This window comes from Triticum dicoccoides, chromosome 7A, assembly GCF_002162155.2.
Source record: "Triticum dicoccoides isolate Atlit2015 ecotype Zavitan chromosome 7A, WEW_v2.0, whole genome shotgun sequence".
In the NCBI taxonomy this organism is placed as follows: Eukaryota; Viridiplantae; Streptophyta; class Magnoliopsida; order Poales; family Poaceae; genus Triticum; species Triticum dicoccoides.
In genome coordinates, this window is record NC_041392.1 from 437,642,749 (window position 1) to 437,668,028 (window position 25,280).

General features: G+C 43.8%; 1 protein-coding gene across 1 annotated transcript; it reads right to left on the reverse strand.

Annotated features, from left to right (window-relative positions):
- Positions 1 to 16,656: 16,656 nt before the first annotated feature.
- Positions 16,657 to 24,979, reverse strand: LOC119332130 (F-box protein PP2-B10-like). Its single transcript, XM_037605297.1, has 2 exons — positions 24,404 to 24,979; positions 16,657 to 17,365 (listed from the first exon to the last, which is right to left on the reverse strand). Exons 1-2 carry the CDS (start codon positions 24,859 to 24,861, stop codon positions 16,930 to 16,932), a joined length of 894 nt encoding a protein of 297 aa, XP_037461194.1. The 5' UTR covers positions 24,862 to 24,979; the 3' UTR covers positions 16,657 to 16,929.
- Between the last annotated feature and the right edge of the window lie 301 nt (positions 24,980 to 25,280).

The window sequence follows — 25,280 nt, forward strand, 5'->3', positions numbered from 1 at the left end:
GATACATCTCCAACGTATCTATAATTTTTTATTGTTCCATTCTATTATATTATCTGTTCTGTATGTTTAATGGGCTTTAATATGCACTTTTATATTATTTTTGGGACTAACCTATTAACCGGAGGCCCAGTGCCAGTTGCTGTTTTTTGCCTATTTCAGTGTTTCACAAAAAGGGAATATCAAACGGAATCCAAATGGAATGAAACCTTTGCGAGGATCTTTTTTGGAACAAATGCAATCCAGGAGACTTGGAGTGGATGTCAAGGAAGCAACGAGGCGGCCACGAGGTAGGGCAGCGTGCCCAGGGGGGCCAGGCGCGCCCCCACCCTCGTGGGCCCCTCGTAGCTCCACCGACCTACTTCCTTCGCCTATATATACTCTTATACCCTGAAAACATCCAGGGGAGCCACGAAACCACTTTTCCACCGCCGCAACCTTCTGTACCCATGAGATCCCATCTGGGGACCTTTTCCGGTGATCTGCCAGAGGGGGATTCGATCACGGAGGGCTTCTACATTAACACCATAGCCTCTCCGATGATGTGTGAGTAGTTTACCACAGACCTTCGGGTCCATAGTTATTAGCTAGATGGCTTCTTCTCTCTCTTTGGATCTCAATACAAAGTTCACCTCGATGTTCTTAGAGATCTATTCGATGTAATTCTTTTTGCGGTGTGTTTGCCGAGATCCGATGAATTGTGGGTTTATAATTAAGATTATCTATGAACAATATTTGATTCTTCTCTGAGTTCCTATGTGCATGATTTGATATCTTTGCAAGTCTCTTCGAATTATCAGTTTGGTTTGGCCTACTAGATTGATCTTTCTTGCAATGGGAGAAGTGCTTAGCTTTGGGTTCAATCTTGCGGTGTCCGTTCCCAGTGACAGCAGGGGCAGCAAGGCACGTATTGTATTGTTGCCATTGAGGATAAAAAGATGGGGTTTATATCATATTGCTTGAGTTTATCCCTCTACATCATCTCATCTTGCCTAATGCGTTACTCTGTTCTAATGAACCTAATACTCTAGATGCATGCTGGATAGTGGTCGATGTATGGAGTAATAGTAGTAGATGCAGAATCGTTTCGGTCTACTTGACGTGGACGTGATGCCTATATTCATGATCATGCCTAGATATCATCGTAACTATGCGCTTTTCTATCAATTGCTCGGCAGTAATTTGTTCACCCACCGTAATATATACTATCTTGAGAGAAGCCACTAGTGAAACCTATGGCCCCCGGGTCTACTTTACATCATATTATTTTCCCGTCAACTAGCTATTTCTGTCGCCATTTACTTTGAAATCTTTACTTTTCAATCTACACAACAAAAATACCAAAAATATTTATCTTATTATCTTTATCAGATCTCACTTTTGCAAGTGGCCGTGAAGGGATTGACAACCCCTTTATCGTGTTGGTTGCAAGGTTCTTGATTGTTTGTGCAGGTACTAGGCGACTTGCGTGTAGTCTCCTACTGGATTGATACCTTGGTTCTAAAAAACCGAGGGAAATACTTACGCTACTTTGCTGCATCACCCTTTTCTCTTCAAGGGAAAACCAATGCATGCTCAAGAGGTAGCAAGAAGGATTTCTGGCGCCATTGCCGGGGAGATCTACATTCAAGTCAAGACATACCAAGTACCCATCACAAACTCTTATCCCTCGCATTACATTATTTGCCATTTGCCTCTCGTTTTCCTCTCCCCCACTTCACCCTTGCCGTTTTATTCGCCTCTTTTCCTTTCACCCTTTTTCCGTTCACCTTCTTTCGCTTGCCTCTTGTGTGTCTGTGTGTTAGATTGTTTATTGGCCCTCATGGCTAGTTCTCCTGTCATTGTTAACACTCCTGATAATGAAGTTCTTAATTTTAAACAAAGGGAGGGAGAAAATCTAAAAGATGCTTTGTATAGAATTTGCAATGCTCAGAATAGATCCACTAGGAAGCAATCTATTTCCGTTATTCTTCGCAATTTTTATGTAGGCATCACTCCTTGGAACAGATATATTGTTGATACCATTACCGGAGGGAATTTCTTGGGTAGCCATACTTTTGATTTTTATAATGCTATGATAGATTTTTTTGGCCCACCACCTCTTTTGGTTAATGGAACTACTTTAACTTTGGAACATGTGATGCAAAGGCTTGAAATTATTGAAAATAAAGTTGCCACTATAGAGTTGATCGAGAATTTGGATAAAAAGATCCACAACCAAATTACCCAATATGGATCTAAGGTAGGAGTTATTCTGAAAAATTTGAGAGAAAAAGAACCCTTAGTTAATGAAAAGATAGATCAAGATTCCAGTAGAATTGATAAACTTGAGGATATTATTACCAACTTAGGGTCTGCCTTTTCTGCCATGAGAAACACTTCAAACCCTCCTCCTACCAAAGTTGCTAAGTTTATGTATGTTCCTAAGAATAAGGGTGAATCTTCTAGTAAGGAGAATGCGGATCTCAAATCAATAAGTGTTCACCCCAATTTTTTCGCTATCATTAAGGAACCTTTTGCTACAAATGATTATCTTGATTTCTTGCCTAGGAGTTTGATCATCAATAAAAATAAAGAAAATCCTAAGGGTTATAAGTGTTCAATTGAAGAATTGCATACCAAAGATGACAATACCTAGACCAATCCATGTTTTTATGCCTAGCTAGGGGTGTTAAACGATAGCGCTTGTTGGGAGGCAACCGAATTTTATTTTTGTTCCTTGCTTTTTGTTCCTGTTTAGTAATAAATAAATCATCTATACTCTGTTATGATTGTGTTTTTTATTTTTTAGTTAGTGTTCGTGCCAAGTAAAGCCTTTAGGATCTTCTTGGGTGATTGTTATTTGATCTTGCTGAAAAAAACAGAAAGTATGCGCTCACGAGAATAATTTTCATTTTTCACCAGAGAGCGATAAAATACCAATTCCAACTATAGTAGATCAATATACAAATTATTTAGGATGTACTAATTTCTCAAGATTTTTGGAGTTACAGAAGTATTCAAAACCTACAGATTGCTACAAACTGTTCTGTTTTTGACAGATTCTATTTTTCGTGTGTTGTTTGCTTATTTTGATGAATCTATGGCTAGTATCGGGGGGTATGAACCATAGAGAAGTTGGAATACAGTAGGTTTAACCTTAATATAAATAAATAATGAGTTGATTACAATACCTTAAAGTGGTGGTTTGTTTTCTTATACTAACGGAGCTCATGAGATTTTTTGTTGAGTTTTGTGTTGTGAAGGTTTCAAGTTTTTGGGTAAAGATTTGATGGATTTTGGAATAAGGAGTGGAAAGAGCCTAAGCTTGGGGATTCCCAAGGCACCCCAAGGTAAAATTCAAGGACAACCAAAAGCCTAAGCTTGGGGATGCCCCGGAAGGCATCCCCTGTTTCGTCTTTATCTATCGGTAACTTTACTTGAGGCTATATTTTTATTCACCACATGATATGTGTTTTGCTTGGAGCGTCTTGTATGATTTGAGTATTTGCTTTTTAGTTTACCACAATAATCCTTGTTGTACACACCTTTTGGGAGAGACACACATGAATCAAAATTTATTAGAATACTCTATGTGCTTCACTTATATCTTTTGAGCGAGATAATTTTGCTCTAGTGCTTCACTTATACCTTTTTAGAGCACAGTGGTGGTTTTATCTTATAGAAATTATTGATATATCATGCTTCACTTATATTATTTTGAGAGTCCTTTAGAACAGCATGGTAATTTGCTTTGGTTATGAAATTAGTCCTAATCCAAGATGGGTATAATAAAAAAATTCATATAAAATGCATTGAATACTATGAGAAGTTTGATACTTGATCATTGTTTTGAGATATGAAGATGCTAATATTAGAGTCATGCTAGTTGAGTAGTTGTGAATTTGAGATATACTTGTGTTAAAGTTTGTGATTCCCGTAGCATGCATGTATTGTGAATCGTTATGTGATGAAGTCGGAGCATGATTTATTTATTGATTGTCTTCCTTATGAGTGGCGGTCGGGGACGAGCGATGGTCTTTTCCTACCAATCTATCCCCCTAGGAGCATGCACGTAGTACTTTGTTTCGATAACTAATAGATTTTTTCAATAAGTATGTGAGTTCTTTATGACTAATGTTGAGCCCATGGATTATACGCACTCTCACCCTTCCACCATTGCTAGCCTCTCTAGTACCGCGCAACTTTCGCCAGTAACATAAACCCACCATATACCTTCCTCAAAACAGCCACCATACCTACCTATTATGGCATTTCCATAGCCATTCCGAGATATATTGCCATGCAACTTTCCACCGTTCCGTTTATTATGACACTCTTCATCATTGTCATATTGCTTTGCATGATCATGTAGTTGACATCGTATTTGTGGCAAAGCCACCATTCATAATTCTTTCATACATGTCACTCTTGATTCATTGCATATCTCGGTACACCGCCGGAGGCATTCATATAGAGTCATATTTTGATCTAAGTATCGAGTTGTAATTCTTGAGTTGTAAGTAAATAAAAGTGTGATGATCTTCATTATTAGAGCATTGTCCCATGTGAAGAAAGGATGATGGAGGCTATGATTCCTCCACAAGTCGGGATGAGATTCCGAACAAAAAAAGAGGCCATAAAAAAGAAAAAAGGCCCAAATAAAAAATGAGAGAAAAAGAGAGAAGGGGCAATGCTACTATCATTTTACCACACTTGTGCTTCAAAGTAGCACCATGATCTTCATGATAGAGAGTCTCCTATTTTGTCATTTTCATATACTAGTGGGTATAGAACTTGGCTTGTGTATTCCAATGATGGGCTTCCTCAAAATGCCCTAGGTCTTCGTGAGCAAGCGAGTTGGATTCACACCCACTTAGTTTCTTTTTGAGCTTTCATACACTTATAGATCTAGTGCATCCGTTGCATGGCAATCCCTACTCACTCACATTGATATCTATTGATGGGCATCTCCATAGCCCGTTGATACGCCTAGTTGATGTGAGACTATCTTCTCCTTTTTGTCTTCTCTACAACCACCATTTTGTTCCACCTATAGTGATATATCCATGGCTCATGCTCATGTATTGCGTGAAGCTTGAAATTTTTTGAGAACATCAAAAGTATGAAACAATTGCTTGGCTTGTCATCGGGGTTGTGCAAGATTTAAATATTTTGTGTGATGAAGATAGAGCATAGCCAGACTATATGATTTTGTCGGGATAACTTTCTTTGGCCATGTTATTTTGAGAAGACATAATTGCTTTGTTAGTATGCTTGAAGTATTATTACTTTTATGTCAATATTAAACTTCTGTCTTCAATCTTTTTGGATCTGAATATTCATGCCACAATAAAGAAAATTACATTGAAAATTATGTTAGGTAGCATTCCACATCAAAAATTCTGTTTTTATCATTTACCTACTCGAGGACGAGCAGGAATTAAGCTTGGGGATGCTGATACGTCTCCAACGTATCTATAATTTTTGATTGTTCCATGCTATTATATTATCTGTTTTGGATGTTTAATGGGCTTTAATATGCACTTTTATATTATTTTTGGGACTATACTACTAACCGGAGGCCCAGTGCCAGTTGTTGTTTTTTTGCCTATTTCGGTGTTTCACAGAAAAGGAATATCAAATGGAATCCAAACGGAATGAAACTTTGTGAGGATATTTTTGGAACAAACGCTATCCAAGAGACTTGGAGTGGACATCAAGGAAGCAACGAGGCAGCCACGAGGTAGGGCGGTGCGCCCCCACCCTCGTGGGCCCCTCGTAGCTCCACCGACCTACTTCCTTCGCCTATATATACTCTTATACCCTGAAAACATCCAGGGGAGCCACGAAACCACTTCCCACCGCCGCAACCTTCTGTACCCGTGAGATCCCATCCGGGGACCTTTTCCGATGATCTACCGGAGGGGGATTCGATCACGGAGGGCTTCTACATCAACACCATAGCCTCTCCGATGATGTGTGAGTAGTTTACTTCAGACCTTCGGGTCCATAGTTATTAGCTAGATGGCTTCTTCTCTCTTTTTGGATCTCAATACAATGTTTTCCCCCTCCCTTGTGGAGATCTATTCGATGTAATACTTTTTGCGGTGTGTTTGCCGAGATCTGATGAATTGTGGGTTTATGATTAAGATTATCTATGAACAATATTTGATTCTTCTCTGAATTCTTATATGCATGATTTGATATCTTTGCAAGTCTCTTCAAATTATGAGTTTGGTTTGGCCTACTAGATTGATCTTTCTTGTAATGGGAGAAGTGCTTAGCTTTGGGTTCAATCTTGCGATGTCCTTTCCCAGTGACAGCAGGGGCAGCAAGGCACACATTGTATTGTTACCATCGAGGATAAAAATATGGGGTTTATATCATATTGCTTGAGTTTATCCCTCTACATCATGTCATCTTGCCTAATGTGTTACTCTGTTCTTATGAACTTAATACTCTAGATGCATGCTGGATAGTGGTTGATGTGTGGAGTAATAGTAGTAGATGCAGAATTGTTTCGGTCTACTTGACACGGATGTGATGCCTATATTCATGATCATGCCTAGATATCATCATAACTATGCGCTTTTCTATCAATTGCTCGGCAGTAATTTGTTCACCCACCGTAATTATGCTATCTTGAGAGAAGCTACTAGTGAAACCTATGGCCCTCGGGTCTACTTTACGTCATATTATTTTCTCGTCAACTAGATATTTCTGTCGCCGTTTATTTTGCATTCTTTACTTTTCAATCTATACAACAAAAATACCAAAAATATTTATCTTATTATCTTTATCAGATCTCACTTTTGCAAGTGGTCGTGAAGGGATTGACAACCCCTTTATCGCGTTGGTTGCAAGGTTCTTGATTGTTTGTCCAGGTACTAGGCGACTTGCATGTAGTATCCTACTGGATTGATACCTTGGTTCTCAAAAACTAAGGGAAATATTTACGCTACTTTGCCGCATCACCATTTTCTCTTCAAGGGAAAACCAACGCATGCTCAAGAGGTAGCAGCTGCCATAGAGTAGCTTGTCTGGTAAGGCAAGGCGACTTAGAAACCCAGTTGGTCACGTTGTGTGATTTGGCTCGGACTCTTGTAAGTCCCGTTCAACCCCTTCGAGCTAACCTACGTTGCGATGGCTCCACACCTAAGTCCTTTTACAAGGGCGTCTGCCGTGTTAAATCCACGAGAGCGACCATTTCATAAAATGTTGTTGTGGCACCAAATTCAAAAATTCCGCTATGGCACGAAATTATAGCTCATTGGCCCGCGCCTAGTACACCTCCTCCATGTTGGGGTCCTTCGTGTACGTTCGCCATCGTCACGTGTAACTTATAGGCTATCTCTACGGCATTTAGATTAACATAGCAATCTCGTGAGCCATCATGCCATGACGCGCAGGCCACTTAACATTACAATATATAACCACCTCATACATAAACTCACTATCATACGAAGGCTATATTATATCATATGCATACTCTGCAAAACCAAGTTAGACGTCCTCTAATCGGTTTTAGCAAATTTTAGTTACGTGGTTAATCAGTTTTTTAAAAAAAATACTAGCAACGCACGTCCACAACATAGGCGATGATTCTTGATGCTAGATTAAGTTCTGGGGTGTGTGATAACCCACAAGTATTGGGTATCAATTGTAGCCTTTCTCGATAAGTAAGATTGTTGAACCCAACGAGGAGCTAAAGGTAGAACAAATATTCCCTCAAGTTCTATCGACCATTGATACAACTCTACGCACACTTAACATTCGCTCTACCTGGAATAAGTATGAAACTAGAAGTACTTTGTAGGTGTGATAGGATAGGTTTTCAAGATAACAAAGAACATGTAAATAAAAAGTTAGGGGATGTTTAGATAAAGAAACAACTAAGTTAGTTTTAGTAGAGAGCTTTTTATCAGAAGAAAGTTATTTGTCCCTAGGCAATCGATAACTAGACCGGTAATCATTATTGCAATTTTATGAGGGAGAGGCATAAGCTAACATACTTTCTCTATTTGGATCATATGCACTGATGATTAGAATTCTAGCAGGCATACGCAACTACTAAAGATCATTAAGGTAAAACCCAACCATAGCATTATAAGGTATCATGTCCTCTTTATTCCCATACGCAAACAACCTACTTTCTCGGGTCTGTGTTTATGTCACTCATGCCACCCACCATAAGCACATCATGAACATATTGTAAACCCTATAGCGGGGATACCTCATGCTTGCACGACATGGAGAGCACCATAGGACATCACCAATAATAAAACATGCAACTTAAACCAATCACGATCATCAATCAACCCATAGGACAAAACAGATATACTCAAACATCATAGGATAACCATACATCATTGGGAAATAATATATATCATTGAGCACCATGTTTAAGAAGAGATTACAGCAGGTAAAAGAGAGGCTACACCACTGCATAGAGGGGGAGAGAGAGTTGGTGATGACGGCGACGAAGTTGTTGGTGTAGATCGTCGTTACGATGATGGCCCCGGCAGCGTTCCGGCACAACCGGGAGAGAGGTGGAGAGAGCCCCCCTCCTTCTTCTTCTTCCTTGGCCTCCCCCTAGATGGGAAAAGGGTTTCCCCTCTGGTCCTTGGCCTCCATGGCGGCGGAGGGGCGAGAGCCCCTCCGAGATTGGATCTCTCTCTGCTTCCTTCTGTTTCTGCACTCCTGATTCTGGCCTTTCACCGTTTCTTAAATTCCTGGAGATCCGTAAATCCGATTGGGCTGAAATTTTAACACGATTTTTATCCGGATATAAACTTCCTTGCAGCCGAAGGAGACCTCCAATCGACCTATGGGGTGGCCACAAGCCCCTGGCCGCACCCTGGGTAAGGGGCGCGCCTCAAGGGCTTGTGGACCCCTTGGGCATTGTCTCGCGTTGATTCTTTTTTCCAAAAATCACATATATTCCAAAAAATATCTCTGTAAGTTTTTATCATGTTTGGACTCTGTTTGATATGGATATTCTACAAAACAAAAAATATGCAACAAATAGGAACTGACATTGGGCATTGGATCAATATTTTAGTCCAAAAGATAATATAAAAATTTCCAAAAGTATATGAAAGTTGTAGAATATTGGCATGAAACAATCAAAAATTATTGATATGACGGAGACGTATCAGCATCCCCAAGCTTAATTCCTGCTCATCATCGAGTAGGTAAATTTAAAAAAAATGATGTGGAATGCTACCTAGCATAATCTTGATCATATAATCTAATCATGGCACAAATATTATGACATGAGTGATTCAAAGCAATAGTCTATCATTTTATATAAAGACAATAATACTTCAAGCATACTAATAAAGCAATCATGTCTTCTCAAAATAACATGGACAAAGAAAGTTATCCCTACAAAATCATATAGTCTGGCTATGCTCCATCTTCATCACACAAAGTATTTCATCATGCATAACCCGGATGACAAGCCAAGCAATTGTTTCATACTTTTAATGTTCTCAAGCCTTTTCAACTTTCACGCAATACATGAGCGTGAGCCATGGATATAGCACTATAGGTGGAATAGAATATGGTGGTTGTGAGGAGAAGACAAAAAGGAGAAAGTCTCACATCAACTAGGCAAATTAATGGGCTATGGAGATGCCCATCAATTGATATCGATGTAAGTGAGTAGGGATTGCCATGCAACGGATGCATTAGAGCTATGAGTGTATGAAAGCTCACAAATGAAACTAAGTGGGTATGCATCCAACTTGCTTGCTCATGGAGACCTCGGGCAGGAAGCCCATCATAGGAATATACAAGCCAAGTTCTATAATGAAAAATTCCCACTAGTATATGAAAGTGATAACTTAAGAGACTCTCTATATGAAAAACTTGGTGCTACTCTGAAGCACAAGTGTGGTAAAAGTATAGTAACAGTGCCCCTTCTCTCTTTTTCTCTCTTATTTTATTTTATTTTTTATTTTTTTATTTTGGGCTCTCTGGCCTCTCTTTTTTATTTTGGGCTCTTTGGCCTTTTTTATTTTTGTAAGTCTGAAGTCTCATCCCGACGTGAGGGAATCATAGCCTCCATCATCCTTTGCTCACTGGAGCAATGCTCTAATAATGATGATCATCACACTTTTATTTACTTCCAACGTGATATTACAACTCGATAAAACTGATACATGATGACTATATGACAATGAACGCTCAAGTCATGTATATGACGATGATGGAAGTTGCATGGCAATATATCTCGGAATGGCTATGGAAATGCCATGATAGGTAGGTATGGTGGCTGTTTTGAGGAAGGCATAAGGATGGTTTTATGCACTGGCGAAAGTTGCACGGCATGAGAGAGGCTAGCAATGGTGGCAAGGTGAGAGTGCATATAATCCATGGACTCCACATTAGTCATAAAGAACTCACATACTTATTGCAAAATATTATTAGCCATTAAAGCAAAGTACTAATACACATTCCCCTAGGGGATAGATTGGTAGGAAAATACCATCGCTCGTCCCCGACGGCCACTCATAAGGAAGACAATCAAAAAATAAATCATGCTCCGACTTCATCACATAACGGTTCACCATAAGTGAATGCTTCGGGAATCACAAACCTTAACACAAGTATTTCTACCAATCCACAATTACTCACTAGCATGACTCTAATATCACCATATTTATATCGGACAACTATTGCAAGGAATCAAACATATCATATTCAGTGATCTACAAGTTTTTATGTATGATTTTATGACTAACCATGTGAATGACCAATTCCTGTTAACTCTCTAAATAGATATAAGTGAATCAAGAGAGTTTAATTCTTTCTACAAAAGATATGACCATGCTCTAACAAATGTAAATGAAGCAAAAGAGCATTCTACAAATGGCGATTTTCTATGTGTAAAGAAACAGACAATCCAAACTTCAAATGATATAAGTGAAGCACATGAAGCATTCTATAAAGCCATACTCAAAAGATATAATTGAAGTGCATGAAGCACTTTATAAATCAACCAAGGACTTTATCGTACCAGCATGGTGCATAAAATAACAAGGAAAAATAAACACAAAATACGCTCCAAGAATTTGCGCATATCATGTGGCGAATAAAAATATAGCTCCACGTAAAATTACCGATGGTCGTTAGAAGAAAGAGGGGATGCCTTCCGGGGCATCCCCAAGCTTAGTTGCTAGGGAGTACTTGAATATTACCTTGGGGTGCCTCGGGCATCCCCAAGCTTAGTCTCTTGCCACTCCTTATTGCTTCATCCATCGTGATCTCACCCAAAACTTGAAAACTTGAATCACACAAAACTTAACAAAATCCCTCGTGAGATCCGTTAGTATAATAAAGAAAATCACCACTTTAAGTATTGTTGAAAACTCATTCATATTTTACTTTTGCATTATAACTACTGTGCTCTAACTTCACCACAACTTATATCACCAATACAATCCATAGATTCATCAAAACACGCAAAACAATGCATCAAAAACAAAATAGTCTATAGCAATCTGAACATCTACCATACTTCTGTAACTCCAAAAATTCTGAAAAATTAGGAAAAAATAAAAAAATTGCATAGCAGTACTTTGTAAAAATTTCAGAAACTTTTGACGTTCCAGTAAAAAAATGTAAATTCAAGCACTACAGCTAAAGTTTCTGTTTTTGCACTGCACAAACCAAACAATCAATGTAATCATCCTAAAAGCAAATCTTGGGACATTATTTTTATAATACAATGGATTTGTACAAGGGGATAATTATTTTTGTTGAAAAGCTTTTGTAATCAAAGTTTGCAAAGTTTCCATGGGGATGAACAAAGTTCAAGGAGCTCCCCCACTTCAACGGTGCTCGTCTTTCTTACTTTCACTTTTCTTTTTGAATTTTTTTAGGTTCCCCACTTTATTTTTTTGTTTTAAAACTTTATAAAAGCACACAACAGAAATAAATGACTCTCTAAAACTTTCGGGTTGTCTCCCTGGCAGTGCTTTCTTTAAAGCCATTAGGCTAGGCATATAGTGCTCAAGTAATGGATCCACCCGGATCCCAAGGTATATCAAAGCCAATTTTAATTAACAATGATGTGTGATTTAGTAGTGAGCACAAAGTAACATATATCAAGTAACAACAAAGTCTAACTCTCTTCCTATGCATCAGCATGTCATAAAAGAACAATTCATGGACATCAAGTAAAGGCCAATGCATAGTATAATCAGTTTCTTGCAATTTTATCGTATTGGAAACATAGAGAGGTGGAGATGTAGTTCCTCTCTCATAATAATTTCAAGTAGTAGTAGCAAGCACATGCATATTATATTCATCAAAATCATCATGTGTAGTAGTAAAACACAACCCATCAATATAATCCTTAATAAGTGCAAACTTCTCCGATATAGTGTAGTTGGGAGAATTCAAGAAGATAATAGGACTATCATGTGTGGGTGCAATAGCAACAATTTCATGTTGAGCATAAGGAACTATAGCAGTTTATCTTCATAAGCATAATTCATATTGGCATCTTGGCCACAAGCATAACAAGCATCAATAACATCAAAAAGGGATATTTCAAACGAATCCAAGGGATCATAGTAATCATCATAGCATTCATCCTTCGGTAGGCACGAAGGGAAATTAAACAATGTATGGGATAAAGAGTTACCCTTATTAGAAGGTCGGCATGGGTGATCAATCCGCTCTTCCTCCTTTTGTTCTTCGCTCTCCTCCTCATCTTTTTCATCTAGTGAGCTTACAGTGTCATAAATTTCTTCTTCCATAGATTCCTGCAAAATATTAGTCTCTTCTTGGATAGAGGAGACTTTCTCAATAAACTCATTAATATTGGCATTATATTCACAATTCTCATAGAAATATTTAAGTATAGCATAATTTCCAGGTCTGTAAACAGAATCATCAAAAATTTCACATTTTTCAAACAAAGATTCAATTTCAATAGCACCCTTAAAAGCAAAACATTCTACTATTTGTTCCACATCACAGTAATCATATATACCAGTAGCATAAGAAGACAATTTTCATTATCATTAAATTTACATGAAAAGGGAAGGTGTGGAGCCTTCATCCTAGAGCAACAAGTATAATCATATCTCCGGCATAAATTCCAAGCATACCAATGCAACATATGAATTTGATCCCATAACAGTTTCCCTTTTAGAGCCAAGCGATAATCCCTAAAATATTCACGTTGATCCAACATCTCTCCCATTATCAAGTTGAACGGGGTTTTCTCGGGATTATCAAAGTAGTGTTTAATACTTTCCACATAGCGAGCATCGAGGGTTTTAGGAGGATCCCCACCTCCATGAGTAGCAAGTACACCTAATTTTTTGGTATTTCGTGTTCCATATCCATAAATAAAGATAGGGAACAACTTAGAACAGAAAATAAAATCTACTTAGTGATAAAGCAAATAAGCACACACGAGAATATTCACCCCACGCTATTGCTCCCTGGCAATGGCGCCAGAAAAAAGTCTTGATAACCCACAAGTATATCGGATAAATTATAGCCTTTCTCGATAAGTAAGAGTGTCAAACCCAACGAGGAGCTAAAGCTAGAACAAATATCCCCTTAAGTTCTATCGACCACCGATACAACTCTACGCACGCTTAACGTTCGCTCTACCTAGAATAAGTATCAAACTATAAGTACTTTGTAGGTGTGATAGGATAGGTTTGCAAGATAATAAATAACACGTAAATAAAAGTTAGGGACTGTTTAGATAAAGAAACAACTAAGTTAGTTTTAGTAGAGAGCTTTTTGTCACAAGAAAGTTATTTGTCCCTAGGTAATCGATAACTAGACCGGTAATCATTATTGCAATTTTATACGAGGGAGAGGCATAAGCTAACATCCTTTCTCTACTTGGATCATATGCACTTATGATTGGAATTCTAGCAAGCATACGCAACTACTAAAGATCATTAAGGTAAAACCTAACCGTAGCATTGTAAGGTATCAAGTCCTCTTTATTCCCATATGCAAACAACCTACTTACACGGGTATGTGCTTCTGTCACTCACGCAACCCACCATAAGCAAATCATGAACATATTGCAAACCCTACAGTAGGAATCCCTCATGCTTGCGAGACATGGAGAGCACCTTAGGACAACACCAATAATAAAACATGCAACTCAAACCAATCACGATCATCAATCAACCCATAGGACAAAACGGATCTACTCAAACATCATAGGATAGCCATATATCATTGGGAAATAATATATAGCGTTGAGCACCATGTTTAAGTAGAGATTACAACGGGTAAAAGAGAGGTTACACCGCTGCATAGAGGGGGAGAGTTGGTGATGACGGCGGCGAAGTTGTTGGTGTAGATCACCGTCACGATGATGGCCCCGGCGGCGTTCCGGCACCGCCGAAAGAGAGGGGGAGGGAGAGCCCCTCCTTCTTCTTCCTTGGCCTACCCCCTAGATGGGAGAAGGGTTTCCCCTCTGGTCCTTGGCCTCCATGGTGGCGGAGGGGCGAGACCCTCTCTGAGATTGGATCTCTCTCTGTTTTGTTCTGTTTCTACGCTCCTGATTCTGGCCTTTCATCATTTCTTAAATTCCTGGAGATCCGTAACTTCAATTGGGCTGAAATTTTAACACGATTTTTATTCTGGTATGAGCTTCCTAGCGGCCGAAGGAGACCTCCAATCGACCTACGGGGTGGCCACAAGTCCCTGGACACGCCCTGGGTAGGGGGCGTGCCTCAAGGGCTTGTGGGCCCCTCGGGCATCGTCTCGCGTTGATCCTTTTTCTCAAAAATCACATATATTCCAAAAAAACTTCGTATGTTTTTATCGCTATTGGACTCTGTTTGATATGCATATTCTGTGAAACAAAAAATATGCAACAAACAGGAAATGGCACTGGGCACTGGATCAATATGTTAGTCCCAAAAATAGTACAAAAAGTTGTCAAAAGTATATGAAAGTTGTAAAATATTGGCATGGAACAATCAAAAATTATAGATACGACGGAGAAGCATCAGTGTGTGAGGAAAGATACTTAATTAAAAATCTCTAACCCCACACTAAACTTTGTCAAATACGCGTGCCCCCCTAGAAGATCATCCATCTTCAGCACCGTCTTGTGTACGCGGCAGTTCACTATTCTTTACTATGATGAGGCCCAAAGAACTGTTAGCAGATCGTCGACAGTCAGAGCCCAGTGATTGTTAGAACTTTGTGCAAAGCCTCAGCATGCCGCCAATGAATTGAACCAAAGCAACACTTGAGGGAAGCATAAGCAAGAACATCAAACCCTCACGTCCACATTTGATCTAGATCGCAACTTGCACCTACTCATATAATTGCTCTGATACCATTGTTGGGGGACATAGTAGAAAACAAAAAATCCACACCTACGCACACTCAAGATCAATATGAAGATGCATAACAAGTTGGGATCACGATCGTTACCGTCATTGAGTTGCAGCGGAAGAAGAACGTGTCGGTGTATATCGTACTTGGAGTCCCTCTAACCATCGACGAACAATCCCACGAACCGCCCATGAACAGTCCCTTGAACCGAAGACCGAAAGCACGACCTCTCTACTTGGTTGCAAGCGTGCAACCTTCATGATCCAGCAGCGCTTCGCCATTCAAAGTTAATCATCGCCAAAGAATTAGAGGGAGGAGATTAGAAACACACTTGGCTTCTAATTATGAGGATTAAAGGAACTAGACCAAGCTCTAATTAGTCAACTAGGAGCAACTAGAACTAGGGCTAGAAAAACTAGAGGAGGCTCCAAAACCTGTATCTAAAAGAGCTCCCCCCTTGCGCCAGCCTAGAGTGGGACGAGGAGTCCTCTCCCAACCCCAATTTGGCCTCCCCTATAGGAAAGGGGGCGCCTCCCTTCTTGGGCCATGCTGGCCCAATTTCCACTCCACCGCTTGGCCTTATTAGACCCATTGATATTAAATTAAATATAAAATCCCTCTAACAATTACTAGAGCATATTATATATAATTTAATATCTTCAGAAACATTTTTCATCTATATATTAATTATCGGTAATACCTGGTATTACTCAATACTCTCTGAAACCCTTCCGGTTACCCTAAAACGGTTCCGGATCCTCTCAAAACCATTTCGAGTATTTATTGAAAAATCTACAAATATATTTTCATCACTCCCGTTTGACTAACACTCTGAAGATCGTGATTACCTTAAGTTTGTGACCCGATATGACTGGTCTGGCGTTGGACTTGTTTCAGACTATAGATAAGAAGCTTCTCCCTAATAAACTTTTGGGAAGAGACAATGAAGTTGCCACACGGGAGGAGAGGGGACATGGACGGAAAATTTACAGCCGCCAGGAGAAAATGGAAAGGATTGTGTGATTTTTTGCAAAGATCCTTTGTGGTCTTTATATGAATTACAGCTTGTAAAAAGTTATAATTTCCTTCCAAACTTTTCATATTTATGTGTATACAAATATATGACCATTTGTACCAATTTCTGTGAGTGTTGATGAATTTTCCATAAAATTAGAATGTATCGACGATGTAGAACTTCGCCATAATTGTTCTGTTCATATTTTTCAAACCTATGCAACATTAAAACTTATAATTTGTATTCAATGTGTAAATAAGTGTTTTACGGTCAATCAACACATAAACATTCTCTCATGGCATTATCAAAATTTTCACAATCGCTTCAACCAAACGGCTTTCAGCTTTCGTTCTTAGCTCACAATTATTTCTTCACAGCTCACTGCTCGCATAAGCTTTTTCAGAATCCACCTGAGCCAAACACCACCTACACCGATTATGTCCATGGCATCACTAGACACATGCTCTGGAAATGTGTCAACAAAGTTGTCCAATTTACTACTCACAAACTAGACGCACATGCATGCGCTCGCTCATCGACGAGATGAACCGATATTCAGCGTACAAACATAACTTGAGGTCTCTAGCTAGGATCGATCAGATGGGCCTGAACTCGATGCCTTCCACGATGAGCCCGCGCTTGGGGTACCACCCCAGTATCTCGAAGCTCACCGCCACCTCCTCCCCCACCACTGCCTCGTCGCGGGTGCGCAACCGCCCCATCTCCACCTCCCACCATCCATCGCCGCGCAGCACCGGCCCCCTTACGTGGACGTCGTCCGTACCTTTGCTGTCTCTGAACCTACGCGCATCAGTGGGGTCGGGGCGGAGGCACACGGCATGGCGCGACGGAGCGCTGCCGCCCACGCTGACGGTGGTCTCCTGGTCCGGAAAGCTCAGGCCACGGTGGGTGTCTTCGGTGGTGAAGACGAGGTACGCTGTGTAGGCGGTGGCCGGCGTGAGCGCGGCGGTCGGGAGTCGGCCGTAGATGTCGAAGCACGTGCAGTCCACCAGCTGGGCCACATCCGCGAACCTGATATACAGAGGCAAACCATTAAATTAATCTGGACCGGAGAAGTCATTTATTTATAGCAAGTATAATAGGGTAACATAAGCAGATTATAAGAACTAAAATATTATATCTTCGTTTAGTTAGAGGAGCGGGAAGATGAGAGAGAAGGAAAATGGGTTGTAGAATAAAAGCCGGCTATAGCACAAGACCCAAGATATTTTGTGAGATTGTAAGGTTGGTTAGATATTAATAAAGCAGTACATATTTAAATTCTACTATTGTATAAGCAGGCTATTAGGTTGACTCTAAATGACATGGTAATTAACACGGATAACCATGCTCTTATCTCAAAAAGTAAGTCAGCTAGCTGATAGTGATAGTCAATATCAGCACAGAGATACCAGCAGCAGTACTAAAATTTATTTATAATCTGATACTCCCTCCTTTCCGATTTATAGGGCTTATCTCAAAATTTTAGTTTTTCCATTTTATAAGGCTTAATTTGGTTATCCCCTCACATGTTCAGACTTCAAGGTGCATTAAATCATTGCATGCAAGTATTAAGAGAAAACTGGCCAATGCATGCACTTTATGCATGCATGCATTGCAATTAATGCATTCGTAAACATAATTTTTGAAGGAAAACAAAAGCATTAATTATGTGCTTTTGCAAACTACAAAAAATATTCTATCATTCATCATCTATCTTGTTTGGTGAGATTTTTGAATTGAGTCTTATACATAAAAAAGGAGGGAGTAATAGAAGGGAAAACTTGCGCGCAATCTGCATCGATCATATGCGATGCACAGCCAGGCGAGGATACCATTGTTTAATGAGCCGCATGATGCACGCGGATACAGTTGCATGGATGCAAACAGAGCATCGATCAATTCATTCATGGATGCAACCAATTTCGTGGACGGCGATCGTGGGTAAGGGTTTTCTTTTTTCGTTTTTGATGTGAGATTGTGGGCAAGTTGACGAGTGATCAACTAATGAGGGATGCCGTATTATTGTTGGGGGAGTCGCGTGGCTTTCAGCCGACCGCAGGGGGTGGAGTTGACTTGGCTCGTACTCGTAGCCACATGCACGCGCATGCACTTACTTGCTCGATCCTCCTGCCTGCCTGCCGCCGATGATTTCTACGACTCCGTCGGAAAAGTGCTCCGGCGGGAGATGTTATTTATGTACTCCGCGTGGAAGAAGATCGAGTCTACTACGTATGGGAAGTGGATGCAAACCTTTCAAAAAAGAAGAAGTAGATTGAGGCAACAGTTCGTGGATGTGAATTCTGCAACAAGTCTCGCTGTTGGACTAATTGTAATTTGTAAGACAATAGGCTTTGGGGGGAACCGACACAACCCTCTAGGGGTGGCCTATCACATATATATATAATGAGGTGGTATACAACGTTACAATATACACATGTAAATACAGTCTAACACCCTCCCTCAATCTTAGCCACTTTCTAATGAATCTAGAAGGGTAAGATTGCGCCTGCAAGTCTCAAACTGTGGCAAAGGCAATGGCTTGGTGAAGATGTCAGCAAGTTGATCCTTGGAAGAAATAAACTTGATCTGTAGTTGCTTCTGAGAGACACGTTCACGCACAAAGTGATAGTCAACTTCAATGTGTTTCGTTCGGGCATGGAATACCGGATTTGCAGAAAGGTATGTAGCACCGATATTATCACACCAAAGAACAAGAGGCTGTGATTGGGGTATACTTAACTCCTGAAGCAAGGACTGTACCCAGATGATCTCTGATGTGGCATTGGCCACAGCCTTATACTCAGACTCAGTACTGCTACGCGAGACAGTAGCCTCTTTCCGAGCACTCCAGGCAATCAGGTTAGAGCCAAAGAAGACAGCATAACCCCCCGTGGATCGCCTGTCATCCGGATTGCCAGCCCAGTCTGCATCAGAATATGCTGAAAGACAACCAGAGTCAGACGGCCGAATATGCAAACCATGAGCCACCGTGAAACGAATATAGCGCAAAATCCGCTTAACAGCAGACCAATGAGTGTCACGGGGTGACTGCAGATACTGGCAGACTCGGTTAACAGCATAGGAAATGGCTGGTCGCGTGATCGTCAAGTACTGGAGCCCACCAACAATACTCCTGTACTCTGTCGCATCAGAAGAAGAAAGAAGCACACCATCAACAGCATTGAGCTTATCAGTGGTAGACATGGGTGTAGTCGTCGGTTTGCACTTAAGCATCCCAGCTCGCTGCAACAAATCCAGAGAGTACTTCTTCTGCGTCATAACAAGGCCAGCAGCACGAGAAGTAACCTCCACACCAAGAAAGTAATGGAGCTTCCCAAGGTCCTTGACCGCAAAATCAGCACCAAGTGAGCGAACAAGCGCAGTAGCAGCCGACTGAGAGGAGCTGACCAAAATGATATCATCTACATAGACCAACAAGTACATAGTAACCTCAGGCCTTTGAAGAAGAAACAATGAGGAGTCAGCAGTTGATGATGCAAAACCATGAGCACGAAGAGCCATTGCAAGACGAGCATGCCAAGCACGAGGAGCCTGCTTCAGACCATAAATTGCCTTGGACAGACGACAGAGATGATCAGGGCGATCCGGATCAGAGAAACCCGGAGGCTGGCGCATGTAAACCTCCTCCGCCAAGACACCATGAAGAAAAGCATTTTGAACATCAAGCTGACGAAGAAACCAACCTCGAGTAACAGCCAGAGAGAGAAGAAGTCTGATGGTAGTAGGCTTGACCACTGGACTGAAGGTGTCTTCATAGTCAAGTCCAAAACGCTGTCGAAAACCACGAGCAACCAGACGAGCCTTATAGCGCTCAATGGATCCATCAGAATGCCTCTTCACTTTGAAAACCCATTTGGAATCAATGACATTTACCCGTGATTGTGGAGGAACAAGAGTCCATGTCTGATTGCGAAGAAGCGCTTGATACTCCTGCTCCATGGCCTCTCTCCAATGAGGAATGCGCATAGCAGCTTGATACGTGCGTGGCTCAGAGGATGGATCTGCGAGAGCAGCAGACATGCACGCCGCTAACCAAGCAACTGTGCCATCGTGACGTTGCTTAGGCTGAAAAATGCCACTCCGACTGCGCGTATGTGGACGTAGAGCAGCAGCAGGAGCCGGCGGAGGCGAAGGTGACGGAGACGTGACGGTCGCCGGAGATGCAGGAATCACCTCAGGCGAGCTCGGGACAGACGACTCCGGGCTGCATGGCGAAGACTGGCCCGACGACAGGGGCTCAGAGGCTATGGGCGAACCGAGAGTGGGCGAGGCCAGCTCCGGTGACACCGGCCCAGACGGCCTTGGCGAGGCGAGAGCAGGCGAGGCCGGCCCTGATGAGAAGGGCCCAGACACCCTGGGCGAGGCAGGGGCGGGCGAGGCCAGGCCTGGTGATAACTGCCCCGACGCCCTGGGCGAGACGGGGACCGAGGAGGCCGGCCCAGTCGGCGGGGTTGCAGGGCGCGACGATGGCGAAGGCAGCCCAGAAGCCAGAGGCGACCGGGCCAGGACGTCGATCGGCCGTGCATGAGCACGGAAACCGAGGCCATGCAGGGGCGCCATGTGCTCCTCATGCAAAACAGAAGGTGCCGAGGATGAAGACGATGGCGACGAAGAGGAAGATGGCACTTCCAGAATCTCCAAACGAGCCCCACGACCAGTGCCTGCACCATGGTTAGGCAACAATAGAGGAGAATATGCAACATCATCAAATTGGTCAGAAGCAACAGAGGATGAATGCATGACAGGTGGCTCGGTAGTGGACACAGGGAGTTTGGCAAAGGGAAAAACATGCTCATCAAACACAACATCCCAAGAGATGTAGACACGATTAGTGGGCACATGAAGACATTTGTATCCTTTATGAAGAGAGCTATAACCAAGAAAAACACACTTCTTGGAACGAAACTCGAGCTTACGCTTGTTATATGGACGGAGATGGGGCCAACAAGCACACCCAAACACCTTGAGAAAGGTGTAGTCCGGTTGTTCATTAAGGAGAACTTCAATGGGAGTCTTCATATTCAAAACACGAGTGGGAGTACGATTGATGAGAAAACATGCAGTGGTGAAAGCATCACTCCAAAAACGAAACGGAACAGATGCATGGGCCAAAAGAGTCAGACCAGCTTCAACAATGTGACGATGCTTACGTTCTACTGAACCATTCTGCTGATGTGTATGTGGACATGCTAAACGGTGAGTGATCCCAAGCGACTGAAAGAAGGAGTTGAGGTTGCGATACTCGCCACCCCAGTCCGACTGAACATGAACAATTTTGTGCTTGAGAAGGCGTTCAACATGTTTTTGGAACTGAACAAAAATGTCAAACACATCAGATTTACGTTTGATAAGATAAAGCAAGGTAAAGCGGCTGTAAGCATCAACAAAACTGATATAGTAATTATGACCACTAACAGAAGTCTGAGCAGGACCCCATACATCTGAAAACACAAGTTCTAAAGGATGTTTCACCTCACGACTGGACTCCGAAAAAGGAAGTTGATGACTCTTCCCCTGCTGACAAGCATCACCTGCTACATCTTTATTACTAGACACACTAGGAAGCTCATGACGACGCAAAACATGCCGGACAATAGGTGTGGCCGGGTGACCAAGACGAGCATGCCACTGTGACGGAGATACCCGAACTCCACTAAAGACGCGAGCGACGCCAGGATGCTCCAGACGATAGAGACCTTGGCAGAGCCGCCCACTAAGAAGAATGTCCCTCGTGCCCCGATCCTTAATAAAAAGATCAAAAGGATGAAATTCACAAAGCACATTATTATCACGAGTGAGTTTAGGAACTGAAAGAAGATTACGTGTCACAGATGGAACTCGAAGAACATTGCGAAGTTGAAGACTCCTATTGGCATGTCTAGTGAGAAGTGATGCTTGACCAATATGAGAGATGTGCATACCTGCTCCATTGGCGGTGTGGATCTTGTCGGAGCCATGGTAGGGTTCACGAGTGTGAAGCTTCCCCATCTCACTGGTCAGGTGCTCTGTCGCCCCAGAGTCCATGTACCAGTGGGGATCAATGGAGTAGGACTGAGTGTGTCCCTGTGGCTTCTGTGGCGGCGGACGATCAGCCATGGCGACCTGACGAGCAAAGTTGCGTGTATCCTTCCCGTCATTGCCGAGACCAAGAAAACTCCGCTGAAAGCGCTTGTGACACTTCGAGGCCCAGTGCCCATCGCGACCACAAAGCTGGCACACACGTGGACCGCCAGCCCCTGGTAGCGTCGCAGTAGGAGGAGGGGCCGAGGCGGGTGGTGGTGACTGCCCCGAAGGAGCCCTGGATGAAGCAGAGGAGCGACCACCCTTGGTGGCGGCGTTTGCCGAGAGGGCGCCGTTGCCCCTGGATCGGCGCGTCTCGACTCGTTGCTCAGTAAGCAGGAGGCGTGAAAAGACCTCGTGTGCTGGCATGGGCGTGGAGTTGCCTCTCTCATTGATGATCTCGACTAGGGCGTCATACTCCTCATCAAGACCATTGACAATAAACGAGTTGAACTCGGAGTCGGTGAGGGGCTGTCCAATGGAGGCCAGCGTGTCGGCGAGACTCTTGACTTTGTTGTAAGTGGCGGTGGAGTCAAGCTTCTGACACTCCCCAAGTTGGCGACGGAGCCCAGATACACGAGCCTGCGATTGTGCCGCAAACGAGCGCTCAAGAATAGTCCATGCCTCGTGGGACGTCTTGGCGAAGACAACAAGCCCAGCAACGGCCGGAGAGAGCGACCCCTGGATGGAGGAGAGGTTCGCCTGATCCTGCCCTGTCCAGACACGGTGAGCCGGATTATAGACCGGACCGTGCACACTGTCAACCAACGCAGGAGGGCAAGGGAGAGAGCCGTCGACATAGCCAAGCAGATAGTGACTCCCAAGAAGCGGAAGAACCTGCGCGCGCCAGAAGATGTAATTGTCCGACGACAACTTGATGGTGATGAGATGGCCGAAGTGAAACGGCGGCGGCGGCTGCGATCCCATCGAGGAGACTGGCTGAGGTGAGACCACCGTGAAGACAGTCAGAGGGGCAGCCGGCGCGGTGACAGAGGGCGCGATGGCCGCGGTTGACGCCGCGAAGCCTGCCAGCGCGACGTCCTCCGCCACCAGCGGCGCAGTGGCCGAGGGCGCGACAGCCGCGGTTGACGGGGCGGCGGCGGTGTGGGCCACAAGCGCCTGCCCGGGCGAAGTAGCAGCCGGCGGGAGCGCGAAGAGGGAGCCGACGCTCCGTGTCCCGATCGGCGCCTGAAGGGAGGCGGCATCCAGCGGCCTCGAGAGAAGTGCCGCGAGGGAGGCCGGCAGAAAACCGGTGGCGGTGGAGCCGGACGCAGCGGCGGACATCATAGCAGTCGGGCGACGGCGACGGCGGGCACGGCGGCGGCGGCGGCGGCGGTTTAGGGTTTTTAGACGGAAGCGGACGTAACCTAGCGTGATACCATGTAAGACAATAGACTTTGGGGGGAACCGACACAACCCTCTAGGGGTGGCCTATCACATATATATATAATGAGGTGGTATACAACGTTACAATATACACATGTAAATACAGTCTAACATAATTGGTGTGTGTTGTTTCTAGAAGAAAGCGCGCATCATCTTTAACTTGCTTGGCTGCCGTCTCACAAACAAAAACAACTGCCGCGCACTCACTCGCACTCGCACCTTATAGTATACTAATCAAGAGAAAGAATTGTTCAATACGCGGGCACGCCCACTGGAGGTGGAGGGAGCTCGGTAATGGAGGCACTTGTCGCAACCAACTCTCCAATCGCCTTCCTACGCCACGAAAAGAAGGAAAGAAAACCAAGTCCAATTGCCTTTCCATGGCCCGTCCGTTCCACCCATTCAAATCGTCATCATGTCGACATGAAAGCAGCTAGAATTGATTCACGAAATGGAACGAATCGAACAAACTATATGCTCCATGGATCGATCTATGTTGGTAATTAATTAAAGTTATTAAAGCTGGCAATTGAGTTGTGTTCATTTGGAGTGAGGAGAAAGGAGAAATTAATGACAGGGACAAAAAGATGTTGGGCGTACCTGGAGAGCGGGTGGGGCGTCCACGTCCAGCTGAACTCGCCGTCGTCCCACGGCAGGCTGAGCCTCCTCGCCGAGATCGCCACGCACTTGGCGCCGCTCTCCTTGGCCAGCCACACGGCCATGCCGCCGCCGTCCACCAGCACGGCCGCGTCGGTGAGCCCGAGGTAGGTCTCCTTCTTGGTCGACGCCGCCGCCCCCGCCGAGGCCGTGGAGGCGGAGCGCGAGAGCGGGAATCGCCGGGCCGGCGCCTGGTGCAGCTGGAGGTAGTCCGGCGGGAGGAAGCGCGCCCAGACGACGTCGGAGCCGGCGGCGTCGCGGAAGCAGGGCGAGACGGCGGCGCAGCGGCAGGCGTCCCGCGGGGAGGTGAGCGCGATCACGTGCGCCACGCACGCCTCCGGGAGGTCGCACACCCGCGTCCTCTCCTCCGCCGTCTCCGTGCCACCCGCGTGGCTGCCCATCGTATCTAGCAGCCGCCTGCCTGCCTGAGTATTGGAAATTTGGAGTGGAGAAAGCAGCGGGGCGCGGGGCGGGCAACTCGCGGCGTATGTATGCTGTATGTTGGCGTTGCGTTGTGGCCTTGTGGGCAGGACCTGGCTGGTGGCTGTACATATCGACCGTACGGCTTATAATGGCGACGCGGGACCGGCTCGGTCAAGAGAGTGACGGCGAAAAGGTGGACGGCGTTCTGCTCCGTGCACTGCACCGAGGAAGACGGGGCGAGCGCTAGCCGTACGTGGACGGCCACCCCGCACCGGCATACGTGGAGGGCGACGTACACATGCGAGCGAGCAAATTGGACAAGAAAATCAAATGAAGGAACGGTAAAGTCGTCGGAGACGAACAGAATCCGGACGGTTAGGGTGCGTTTGGTTGCAAG